Here is a 12,902-nt window from a genome sequence, read left to right on the forward strand (position 1 = left end):
AAGACAGGACTGCCTCAAGGGCCTCCTTGCCAGCCAGGAATAGCTACCACTTCTTGTCCCAAGCAAGGCACAGATGTCCCTGCACAGAACTGAGGCTGTAGAGGCAGACACACTTGCACTCAAATCCTGGCTCTCCCACAGCCTGGCTAAGGGCTCTCCAAGCACATGGTCCAGGCAGGAGCCCTGAAGGTCTAGTGAGAAGGATGGGCGGGGCTTGGGGGTATGTGGTCCTGGATTCAAACCCTAGCCCTGCCACCTCCTGGCTGTGGGATGTACACACGTCCTCAAATCTCAGTCTCAACGTCTAAATAGACTCAACACGATAGCATGTATCTTGCAGGGCTTGCTGTGAGCATTAGATAAACCCTGTACATCATAGCTACCAGCTAGTAATTGTTTTCAACTTCTGCCTCCTTCTAGGCTGGTTCAGCTGCCCTGCATTCACCTTTGTGTCTGCGGTGGCTAACACATGGTGCAGCACATTGTAGGAGCTCATAAAGCAGGATGAATCTTGAACCCCATCCTCTCCCTATCTCAAAAGTCTAGGGCAGGGATAGGAAGACTATGGCCCTCAGGACAAATCTGGCCCACTGTCTCATTGTTTTAAATAAAGTTTCATTGGAACACACCCATGCTCAAACATGTACGTATTGTCTATGGCTATTTTCATGTTACAACATCAGAGTTGAGTAGATGCAACAGAGAACCCATAAAGCCAAAAATATGTAGTACTGGCTCCTTACAGAAAATGTTTGTGGACCCTTGGTCTCGTGTATGGGAACTTTCAATGGGGGAGAGCCATTGAGGGCCTCTTGGTTTTGAAAAAAAAATTCCTCTGTTCCTCCTCCACCTACACTTTACATCCTCTTTCCCCAGTTTATCTATTTTTTCTCCTTATCTCTCTTGGCGACTACATAATACCTATAGTACTTTTCTTATGTATATTGTTTATTTTCTATCTCCCCCACTAAAAATCTTCATGTGGGCAGGGATTTTTGTTTGTTGAGCTAACTCTTATATCCCAGAACCTTGACCAGTACCTGGCACATAAGTGGGAACCCCACAAATACTTGTTGAATGAATAAATATGGATTTCATGGAAAAGACTGTTCAGCCAAAGTGTGTTGGAGGCTTTCTCCTTCATGGAAGATTTTGAGGCTTTTAGAGGGATAAGGTGGCGCCTTAATCCCTGCGAGGATAGTATTATTCTTCCTATTCTACAGATGAAACAACTGAGACTGGGTAAGTCTGTGCTTCTCAGACTTTAATGTGCCCATGAATGAACTGGGAATCTTGTCACAATGCAGGTTCAGGAGGTCTGAGCTGGGCCACCAGGTGCTGCAGTTGTAACAAGCTCCTGTGTGATGCCAGGGCTGGTCTATGGACCACACTTTTGAGTAGAAAGGGTTTAAAGCACCCACTCAGGGTCTCTACCTAAGATGTGACGGAGTGGAGTTTTGAATCTGCAGACCGTGGGGGTCCTCATTTCCTTTCTGTTCCCCCTTCTCTATCTACGTGCATCCCTCCCTCCTATGGTTTCACAAGACCTGTCACACATCCCCTCCTCGGCTCCCTGTCCCCAAACACTTTGCCTCCAGACCCTCCCTTCTCGAGGCACCCCACCTCCAGCATCTGTAGCTCTCCCTTCTGCACAGGATCCTCTACGTATACACGTGCCCAGGACTTTCTGGCCCTTCAAGTGGCCAGTCTCATGTTCTCCTGTTTCAGGGCCTAGTGGTTAAGAAGTTATCTACCTCATGGGCCCTAGGCAGGCTGGTTTCCTCCCTCAAGGCTACCCCATGACCTGCACAAGTGACTTCTGATGGTCAAGGGCCATGCCCAAGCCCTCCACTTCCATCTCTCCGCAGCATCTGCTATTGTTAAGTCCTCCTTCTGCAATGGGCTTCGCTTGGTTCTTATGGTGCTCCTCCTACCTTGCTGTCTGCTTCGCCAGTTCTTCTCCCCCTCTGAATCTTTAACCATGGCCAGCTCCTGAGCTGGCATGAGTGTCACAATCTAGGATCTGTCACTTAGAACTCCAAGTCTGCACCCATTGGAAGACCCTTGTTTATTACTGCAACTTGAACTATAAGGACTTGCATATCTATATCTCCACATTGTTCACCTTTGCTTTCACCACAGGGTCCAGCACAGAGAATGGTACAAAGTGGGCATCCAGGCAGTGCTATGTACACTGGCGAACAGACTGAGGGAGTAAGTTGCCCAGAAGGCATTGCATGCCCACACCTACTGTGGAACATTGATGCCATGAGGACCTCTAGAAGACGAGAAGAGCCCCCAGGGGCCACCACTACTGCCCTGACTCCTTACGGTTTCTGAAAGGGGAAAGAAAGAAACTAACATTTCATGAGTGCCAATTTTTTGCAAGGCACCTTACAAAATCCCTCACTCCCTACGAGTTAGGCACTTTTACCTCTATTTTAGGGTTGAGAGGAATGAGGTTGAAAAAGTTCAGAAATCTTGCTCAAGGCCACATAACTGGTGAGTGACAGAGATGTGACTTGAACCCAGAGCTGCATGACTCTTTGCACCACAGCAACAACAGCCCATACTGTCTCACACCTCTCTGCCTCTTACACATGCTCTTTTCCCTGCTCAGAATTCTTATTTCTTCAGTACTGGATAAATCCATCTCTAAAAGCACTGATAACTATCCCCTGTTCCACTAAAAAACTGGTCACCCGACTAAGTGCCCTTATTCCATGGTACACGTTGGTACATCTCCGCCGAGATTTCAAGTATCAATACTTGATGTTAGGCTAGTCTCTCTGATAGGCTTGTGTACTGTAAGGGTGAGCCTCAAAGTCCTGGCCATCTCTCCATCCACAGTGTCTGGAACATAATGTGCATGTTCAATGCCTATTTGTCAAATGAATGAATGAACAAATGAAGCAAGTTTTCTGGCATTTTCAGTGTCGGTGGCCGGGGTTCATTGGTTCCTATATAACATGAGGGTGGTGATACCAGAATCTCATCTGCTCACTGCGTGGACCTATTGACCAGGGACCCAAACACTGAGCAGAGGGATGGGGAGGCTTTTGCTGGCTCCATCCTCATCTGTGAAGGCTTCAGCAGATGACCACTAACAGATATGGTCTCTCTCACAAAGCTGGGTTTGCCAGGGGTGGAGGAAGACATGGAATGATGGATAATGGACTTTACAAGGAGTGAGGCATTCTGAGCTTTAATCCCACTCTTTTGCTAACTGGAGCGTGATTTCACACACTTCTCTGGACCTCAGTTTTCAAATATGGAAAATGCTTATTAGAAATGTGAAACTAATTCAGTGGTTTTCTAACTCTTCATTACCAAGGATCTATTTATGGAGTTTTTCTCCATTACCCTCATGTTGTGAAAACGTCTGGTTTTGTAATAAGAAAAATCATCATCTTTATTTAGAAAGAATTGTTAGGCAATCAGCCATCTATAACTACCAACAAAATGCACTGATAGCATGACATAACTAATGATAAACATCAGACTGAGATAATTCCAGTCCCAAAGACCATGTATATTTCTGTCACCTGTGAAGCTGATTCTAGATAAAGCCATGATCCCCTGTAGACTTCCTGAAATAGTGGAAACAGCCAATGAATTTCCTTCTAATCTTTGCGCCCCTAGGGCTACACGTTCCCCAAGTAGGCACAAATGGGCTTTGAAGTTGCTGAGATCAGTGATTTTGTTTTATGTGTGCAAATCCTGCAGGAGGATTAGGTTTTCCTCTTGCTGGAATTTGAGGATTTCTAACTAGAGAATTACACTGACAAAGGAGAAACAGCCCTTCACATCTCCAAAAACAGGGGAAAAGATCCTTGATGGCAGAAACATAACAGACATGAACATTTTCAACATGGACAGTGCATTTTCAAATGGAAAACATCTAGGCAAAATAAAAACTCTGAGGCTACAGATGGCTTAGACAGAAATGAGTATGAGAAACCAACAGACGGTTGGTGCAGGAAATGCATGCTACAGGTTGCCTTACAAGGCACAAAGCAAAGTCACCCCGGATCGATACTTACAAGTAATAGGAGTAGGAATAAGCATTTCTTCTATATATTGATGGGCAGTCAGATGATGGAAATGTCCAAAAAAGGGGGGAAAAGAAAAGACAAACAAAGAAGAATTAGATTTATAGGAAATCTTGGTTCTTAGAAATGCACATAGTATTTCAGCATCCCTAAGCTCAAGGAGATGCAAGTTTCTCAACTAGTCATCATCCCCGAGAATCAGATACTTTCAGCGGTAGAAGAAAAGACCTCTCCTGTGATGGAGACACTCACTACTCATGCAGAGGAAGCCACATCGCATTTGGTTGTTTTAGTCATTTGAAAATTCTTTCTTACAGTTAAGTAAAACTAGCTTCCTTATCATTATAACTTTTTGGTCTTGGGTCAGATTGCTGTGGCATTCTAGAACTAGTTTACCACTCTTCCACATGACACTGCTCCTAAGATCTAAGGAAAACCATAAGGACTTTTATCTTCTCTGTTTTAGGTCAAATCACATCAGAATCTATGTAGTAACATCACACCAACAGAAAGGAAATTGTGTAGCCAGCATCCAAGATGGCTCCCCAATGATCCATACTTCCCAGCACTCATGCCCATGTTAGTGCTCACCCACACAGAATCAGGGTTGGCCCTGGGTGACCAAGAGAATGTGGGTGGAGTTATATTCTGGGACTTTCTAGGATAGGACAGATAGAAGCCTTGCAGCTCTTTCTGGGTCTCTGGAACTCTCACTTGGAACCCTGAGCCTCCATGTAAGAAGTCTAAGTATCCTGAGCTTGCTGTGGTCTGAAGGGACCATATGAAGAAACCACACAGAGAGGCCCTAAGCCTGTATGAACAGAAAGAGACATCCAGCCAACCTCGGGCTGTTCCCGCCCCAGCCAACTGGACTACGCCAACTGAGACCCTTGATATCACAGACCAGAAGTAAGTCATTCCCTTCAAACCCTGACCAAAGTACGGATTCGTGAGAAAAACAAATCACTAACTTTCATGGCTTATTTTTAAGTCACTAAATTTTGGCAAGTAGTTTGTTACATTATCAGGAGAAAACCGGGACAACATTCAAACTTCATCATGAAAAACCACTGCACTAAAAGAAAGGAATTCCAAACTTCAGTTTGAACAGACTACAACTTGAATAAACTCTCTGTGCCTGCATTTTCTTATCTGATCCTTAGGTGAGTTGAACTAAATCACTAATTTTCAAACCGTGTTCCCAGGATTCTGCAGAGCAGCATCATTTTAATGGGGAGGGGGGTACTGAGGTAGGGCTGCTGCTTCCCTGCCATCCACCACATTCGGAGCTTCTCCATTTTAATCTGTTTCGTAAATTGGCATTTCATTTAAGATTTCACATGACTAAGAATTCCATTCTCCAAAAGAATGGTTGAAAAATCACTGCCTGCAATATATCTCTTCTAGCTCTTGGCTTCTGAACAATAAAAGAAAAACAAATAAGTCCGTGATATTCCCTTTGTTATAACTTTTTGTATTTTGTAGAAAAATAAATAGGAACATTTTTATTTTACAGACTTAGCTCCACAGACAATAACTGATACATCTGTGGATTGAGAAAAATTGCTGAATAATTCAGGTCCCCAAATATCCATCTGAGTAGGCAAGAATACTTTACTTTGCTTCCTTCTTGAGTTATTTGGTTAATTGCAACTGTTATCCAGTTTGGTTGGCACAGGAAGATGCGGTCTTTATATCCACAGGGTGGGAACATGTCCTCAGAGCCCCAAATTTCCCCCTCTTAAGTAGGAACTGGCCAAAGTCCCCAAGGCAGGGCCATCTCTAGGCTTTCTTTCATTTATCAGGAGAGACAAATTCCATAGATCCAAAAGGAAAGTGACACCTGAGAGCTAAGACACCATGGCAGAAGGGAAGTCCCATACCTCCTTGGGAGGCTGAGCTGGGGACAATGAACCATAGTGCAGCAAGATCTGGTTACTCATAAAACTGCTCAGTATCTTTGGCCAAATGAACAGTGGCCCCAGATGATGAAAGGGGTGAAGAACTTCTAACTGATGGGTGGGATCTGGAACAGCCCATATAAGTCATCCAAGCCCCTCCACCAACCATAACAGGTTGGCACCGTAAGGTGACCATTCCTCTTCTTCATTTCTGGCTCCGTGGTCCAGAGCCTGGGAATGTGATTCCTCAGGGGCAGAAAGATCAGCATCCATTTGATGAAGACTCACAGACATCTCTGTTTTCCATATTGTCAAGAACACTGGACTGAGAATGGAGAGGCCAGTGTTCTGATCTCAGCTCTTTCACTTGCTCTCTGTGACATCTTGGGCAAGTCGATGCCACTGCCTGGATCTCTGTTTCCTGATCCGTGTACCAAGGTGAATGGCATGGATAACTGCCAGCTTAAACAGCTTTGAGGAGTGGAAATATGATAAGTCTTAGCATCTCAGAACCACCACTTGCTGACTGCATGGCCTCGAGCAAGTCGCTGTATCTCTGAGCCTCAGTTTCTCCATCTCAACGTTGGGGGCAATAATGATCTATTCCCAACAGTCATGGTGGGCATTAACATGATATTGATCTAAATTACTTCCAATTATATATGGTATGTAATACACAAAGTATTTTAAGTAAAATACATTAATCTAATTTAATATTAGAATATATTAAACACCTGGAATATAGTAAGCCTCAACAAAGGGGAGTTTATGTTTCCCCTTACCCACAGATAAAAGGTTTGCTGCTTCTCACTCTGGTGACCAGGAACAAAGTGTTCACCTACTTAGGAATATTAAAAATAGTAATAAAATTTTAAAAAATTAGTAACAAAATAAGAACAAATACTTATGTAGCACTTACTATGTGCCACACACTGTCGTAGGCTCTTCCCATACATTAACTTGTGTATTCCTCACAACCATCCTGAGAGATAGGTATTATTACCATCCCCACTTCACAGATGAGGAAACAGAGGCAAAGAAGGTTAAGTAACTTGCCTAAGATCACACAGTTAGTGACTGGATTTGGTAGCAACATGGCTCTAAAGCTCATGTGCTAGACCACTAGCCTGTGCTGGCTTCGAGGAAGAAAGAATATAGATATATGTTGGGCAACACAGTGGGTCAGGCACTGAGATGCCACAAGCCTTATCTCTTTTAATCCTCCCCCTGGCCCTGTGGAGCAGGTACTAGTCTTCTCATTTTTAGTTGAGGAATCTGAGGCTCTAAGAGGTCACCCCTCACTAGGTCTAATATTTTGTGTATTTTGGGACCAATTGCAAGGCCTCCATCCTGAGCCAGGATTTTCTCACAGTCAGCAGCCCCAGGCTACACTCTTGGGAGTCTCGACATTCTGGGCCCTCTGGTTTTCTGCTCTCAATCTTCAGGATTCACCTCTGCCTGGGCCACCTCCTCATTCCAACATGCTTCCTTAACCTTCAACTCACCTCTGCCAAGTAGCTGAGTTATCCTGGATGTCACCAAAAGCCAGTGCTATCCCTGACTCAGCTTCAAGGCAACTCCAGAATGATGGCACCTGACAAGCTTCTATTAATTGAATATGTTTTCCAAATTAAACTGCAAAGTCTCCCAGGGAAAGGATTGCAGTTCTTTACTCTGTGATCAAAACAGAGTATACATGTGTCCTTTCTCTCGGCTTGAAGATTTACTGAAGGTCTAAATTTACAAGGATACAGTGATATTGCAAGTAACAGATTGCCTGAGACCAAAGATCCTGAGCAGGAAGACAGTTGTGCTTAGAAAAAAAAAAAGAAAAAAACCCCAAACTTAATAAATCACATACTGTGGGATCTTTTCAGCTGGCTGACAAGAATGACTTGAGGTATAGCTTGTCTTTGTTTCATACTACTTAAACAAGACTAAGTTGTCTATTTAACCATCCATTTGACCATCTCCCTGTCCATCTAGTTCATAAACCCACCCATGCACTCTTCCATCCATCCATCCATCCCTCCCTCCATCCATCCATCCCTCCCTCCATCCCTCCCTCCCTCCATCCCTCCATCCATCCATCCATCCCTCCATCCCTCCATCCATCCATCTATCCATCCATCCATCCATCCATCCCTCCCTCCCTCCATCCCTCCATCCATCCATCCATCCATCCATCCATCTATCCATCCATCCATCCATCCCTCCCTCCCTCCATCCCTCCCTCCACTTAACAATCTATACATCTACGTATCCATCTAGCCCATAACCCCACACACTCATCAAATCATCCATGTGCTCATCTACTCATTCATCCAACACTCAATCCGTCATCCACTCATCCATCCTTCCATCACAGCCAAAACTTTTTAAGGACCTATTATATGATTGTCTCTGCCAACTACCAGAGATTGAAAGAGAAATGCCATTTTGATCCAGCCAATATGTCTCATGGGAGAGCCAAACAAAAAACTTATAAAATAGATGATAATAATAGCTACCATTTAGATAGTAGGAGGTCACTTATGTGTCAGGTGCTGTTCTCAGCACATTACGTGGACTATTGTATTTAATCCTCACTAGAAGCATTATTACCTATGTTTTACAGGTGAGGAAAGTGAAGCTCAGAGAAGTGAAGTAACTTGCCCAAGTTTATAGAGTTTAGTGAGCAGCATGGCAAGGATTAGAATCCAAGAAGTCTAACTTTAAGAGCCTGCATTAATAACTACTATGTTATTATCTTCTGGAGTGATAAATGGTATGAGGTGGCAGCTCAGGGAGCTGTGGGGCCATATTTGAGGGTAAGGGGTGGGGATGGGGGAGAGGTAATTTGGTTTAGAGTCTATGATGCTGGAGTTGTAAAGTCCAGGAACACCCAGATGGAGTAGAAGGGAGGGGATTTCCAGGCTGATGGAATGGGTGGGGGGTTATCAAGGTGGGAATGTCAAGATGCTGGCAGGGTCTAGTTCGCAAAGAGTCTGAGGAGCTTACTCTCACAGGGAGAACTTAGGTCGCAGGGACAATGCAAAGAGCCAAGTGGTCAAATATTTTTCTAGATGGATGATTCTGGCAGGAGTGTGAGCAAAAAGCGGGAGGGGAGAGGGACTGGGGTCATGAAAGCTGCCGTAAGGGTCAAAGCAAGAGATGTTAGGGGCCGATCCTGCAATGGCTACGAGGAAGGAGAAGAGGTGATGTGAAAGGTGGCTAGAACACAAAAGCAAGAGGTGATTAAATGTGAGCATTTTGAAGAGGACTGCCAAGGTTCTAGCTTGAGTGGCTCCCCTAGTGAGTGCAAACAGAAGAAGGATTCACTTTTCAGGGTGTAGAGTAAGAAGCAGTTTAGAATGGGGTGGACAAAACAAGATAATATCAATACATGTATTTGGGGGCTGCTTTCCCACCTCAACGAACCATTCAAAATTATGTCCCACAATTCAGCATATCAGCAAATCCTGTTTTACATTTCATCCAGGTTAGATGGTGTTAAGAGTGTAGACTCTTATCAGATTGGCCAGGTTTCAGACCCAGCTCTTCCACTTACTAGCTACGTGATTTGGGGCAATTTCTTTTTTTTTTTTTTTTTTTTTTTTTGTGGTACGCGGGCCTCTCACTGTTGTGGCCTCTCCCGTTGCGGAGCACAGGCTCCGGATGCGCAGGCTCAGCAGCCATGGCTCACGGGCCCAGCCGCTCCGCGGCATATGGGATCCTCCCAGACCGGGGCACGAACCCGTATCCCCTGCATCGGCAGGCGGACTCTCAACCACTGCGCCACCAGGGAGGCCCTGGGGCAATTTCTTTAAGTTCTACGTGTGTCATTTCTGTGACCTGTAGCACAGTACAATCTAATAGTTGCCCTGCCTCTTTAGCTTACCCAGTAGTTAGCTTTTCCTACTGCCTCATTTTTTTTTTTTCCTGGAGAAATAGTGTGTTATCTGAGTCTCAGACCATGGTACATCTTTCACATACTGCCCTTCTAGCCTGACCCTCCTCCGCACCCCTCAGGGCTGGGTTTACCCTTGATGCTTAACATTGATATTTGGATCTGCGTTCTGAGAGAAGCTTTCTTGCCCAAGAGATGCAGTGCAATCCTGGGCCCCATCTGTTCTAATTTTACTGGGATTCAACACATTTTGAGGGAATCCCAAGTATCTGCAAGGCACATTTGTGATGAGGATGAATCAGAACAGACAGTTGATGGTCCAGTGGAGAAGATAAGATGTGAATACAAATAACAAACATTACGACAGAACATAATATGGATCCTCATGGAGGGGATCCAGACAGTGAAGAGATCGTGTCTACACTGAAGGTCAGAAGGGATTATTAGAGAAGGTGTCTTTTAAATTAGACCTTAAACATGGGTAGTATCTGGTCACATGGAAAAGAGAACACAGACAATGAAAGAGGAGGAAACTTTACAAGCAAAGGTATAGTGTGGGGTGAAACTTCAGGAAATCTGCCAGAATCATTGTGAGCAGGGGGATGGCGTAGCTTGACAAGGCTCTCCAGATGACTTAAGTATGTGCTTCTTGCCTTATTTCCACCCTATGAACCGCTGTTATAGGGAAGGAAAAGCCATTGAAGGATTTTAGAATGCAGGTTTGGGAGTACAAGTTTCATTTTTCAAACATCACTTTGTCTACAGTGTGGAAGATGGGTTGGAGAGGTGGGGCCAGAGTCAGGGAGGCTGGCGAAGAGACGCATAGAACAAAGCTATAGAGGTTTGCACCAGGGAAGAGGCAGTGGAGACGGGGAGGGGAGAGGATGCGACCAAGAGAATGTAAAGATTCAAGTTCAAAAGTACTGGGGTGATGGAGTCCCACTAGTTTGGCTGATGGAATGAGAGGTAGTATCTCTCACTAAGATGGGGACACGTGACTGGAAATACGTTGGTGGGTAGGTGATGATTTTGTCTTTGACCATAAAAACTATGAGGGTAGATGTCCAGGAGCAGATGATACAGTGCAGTAGAGCTCTGGAAAGAAAGGGCCAAAGCAGAGGACCTGCCCTCCCAGGCCATTTGTTTTCAGTCCAGCAAAACTATAACCACCATGTTGTGTGATAAATACACAGCTGAAGGTCTATGCATGTGGTACAATGGCTGCATGCGGGGGAGGATCATTGAATCTTCCTGGGATGGAGGGCTTGTGGGAAGACCTGAAGGAAGAGGTGATACTTGGAGGAATCCTACTTGGAAGAACTTGAGGCTGAGAGTTAGAGAGTAGTAGGAGACTTGCAGGTGAAGAGAAATGTCTGGACATTTGATTCAGGGAAATAGCATGTACCAAGGCAGAGAACAGTAGAAAATGATACCTGAATCTGGGTCACTTGTGTCCTATTCCAGGATTCACTTATTTTCTACTGGTCTCCGTGGACTGATAACAGAAGTTAACAGCCAGGGGTCTGGAGTCACAGACCCTGGGTTTGCATTTCAACTCTGCCCAAGACCTTGGCTAACTCATAAAAACCTTTTTTGAACCTCAGTTTCCTCTTCTCAAAAAACAGGAATATCAGCAGTCCTACCCTCTATGATTATTTGTAGGATTAAAATCAGAGTATGGCAGCAGTTCAAATGGAAAATGAACAAATTAGGTCAGAGTGTGTGTACTGATTGCAGCACTGCCTTTTCACATATTAGTGATGGATTTGGAGCTGGCTTGGTACACTTGACGGTCAGGTGTGAGATGAATGTCCCTGTTGATATTATGCAATATATGCATTACCTGTACGTAAGCAGGTACAGGAAGTAAAGCCTGTCCCAGCCATTAGTTCATTTGATCCTCAGAACAGCTACATGAGATTGGCTGCATCTCACAGCTGAGAAAGCAAAGGTTGAGCTTTCTTAAGTTGCTTCTCCAAGGTTAGCAGCAGATAAATGGGGCTGTAGAGATTTGGATCCAGTTTTTCTGCTTCCCAGTACACAGCTAACAAGATGTCTATACCCATTAGACTGGGAGCTACTGGAGGGCAGACACAAATCACAGAGAAGCAAGGTACACCAAGAGATGTACATTTCTCTCAAAGTAGACTCTCATATCTCAAACTCAAGACACTCCAAATATACTCTTGGAAGAGTTACTGTTTGGACAGGCAAAGCGTGGTTGGCTGGCAGTTCAGGCTGTACCAGGAAGAGCTGGGCAGGGAGAGGAGAAGAGGAGATGGGGGTGGATGGAATTATGTGCTGCGAAGGACTTTGAAACTGTCTCCCTAAAAGTTGCCTAGTTTACATTTGAAAAGTAAGAAGGGATGGTGAGGTTAATGTAGGATACAGACAAGTCTTGGGGTAGAGATATACTGTTACCAAAGTATTCTGCTTAAGCTGGCTCCAGTGTTTCCCCATTCAAAAGTGCATTGCTATGCCTTAATCCTTGGAGGACCATGCTCAGATTTCAGGAAGCGTGTCCCAGGGAATAAACTGGATGACAGGAAGCTTGTAGGCACATGCATATATGTCCATATCCCACAAACAAACATTAAAATGTCAAACTTCCCATATGTGAGTGGCCAAGAAACACCTTCAAACATCAAGATACACTAGTGAAGGCACTAAGGCTTGAGCTTTCCACCTTAATTTGCATTGAAGGCACCCAGGGCCCTACGGTATTAAGCCAAGGGACCAGAGAGGTGGCCTTACAATGCCTTGGCTGCCCATTCCTTTGGGAGAGGATGTTCGATAATTCTAAAGGAGGAGGTCAGGGAAGAAGATGAACGGGACAGCAGTGATGGGAGCTTTTCTCTATTTCAGGATTCAACAGGGTGTTCATGAGAAGGAGGTACGTTCCATTACATAATGGCATGCAGGAACCCATTTTAGAATGTTCTGAGGTCTAGATGTGATCAATAGAGCCAGGAGAAAAAGACGGAGCCATTATCCAGTGACAGCATAAGAATGACTATTTTGCAATGAGCTTGGCTATAACCACACTGGCTATTAACTCTG

The 12,902-nt window shown here is 44.6% G+C and overlaps 1 protein-coding gene across 10 annotated transcripts in view; it reads right to left on the reverse strand.

Annotated features, from left to right (window-relative positions):
- The window catches only part of PTPRT (protein tyrosine phosphatase receptor type T), a gene marked incomplete at both ends in the record, with an annotated part of 1,101,453 nt that overhangs the window by 165,488 nt on the left and 923,063 nt on the right, over nt 1-12,902 (reverse strand). For 9 of the 10 annotated variants that reach the window (XM_079719321.1, XM_079719325.1, XM_079719327.1 and 6 more), the window contains one exon: nt 4,044-4,073. The exons of the other annotated variant lie outside the window; for it this stretch is intronic. In XM_079719321.1, the coding sequence (XP_079575447.1) occupies nt 4,044-4,073 (30 nt within the window). The remainder of the gene's footprint in view (nt 1-4,043; nt 4,074-12,902) is intronic. 10 annotated transcript variants of the gene reach the window in all.

The sequence above is a fragment of the Hyperoodon ampullatus genome (assembly GCF_949752795.1).
Source record: "Hyperoodon ampullatus genome assembly, chromosome: 14".
Taxonomy (NCBI): Eukaryota; Metazoa; Chordata; class Mammalia; order Artiodactyla; family Ziphiidae; genus Hyperoodon; species Hyperoodon ampullatus.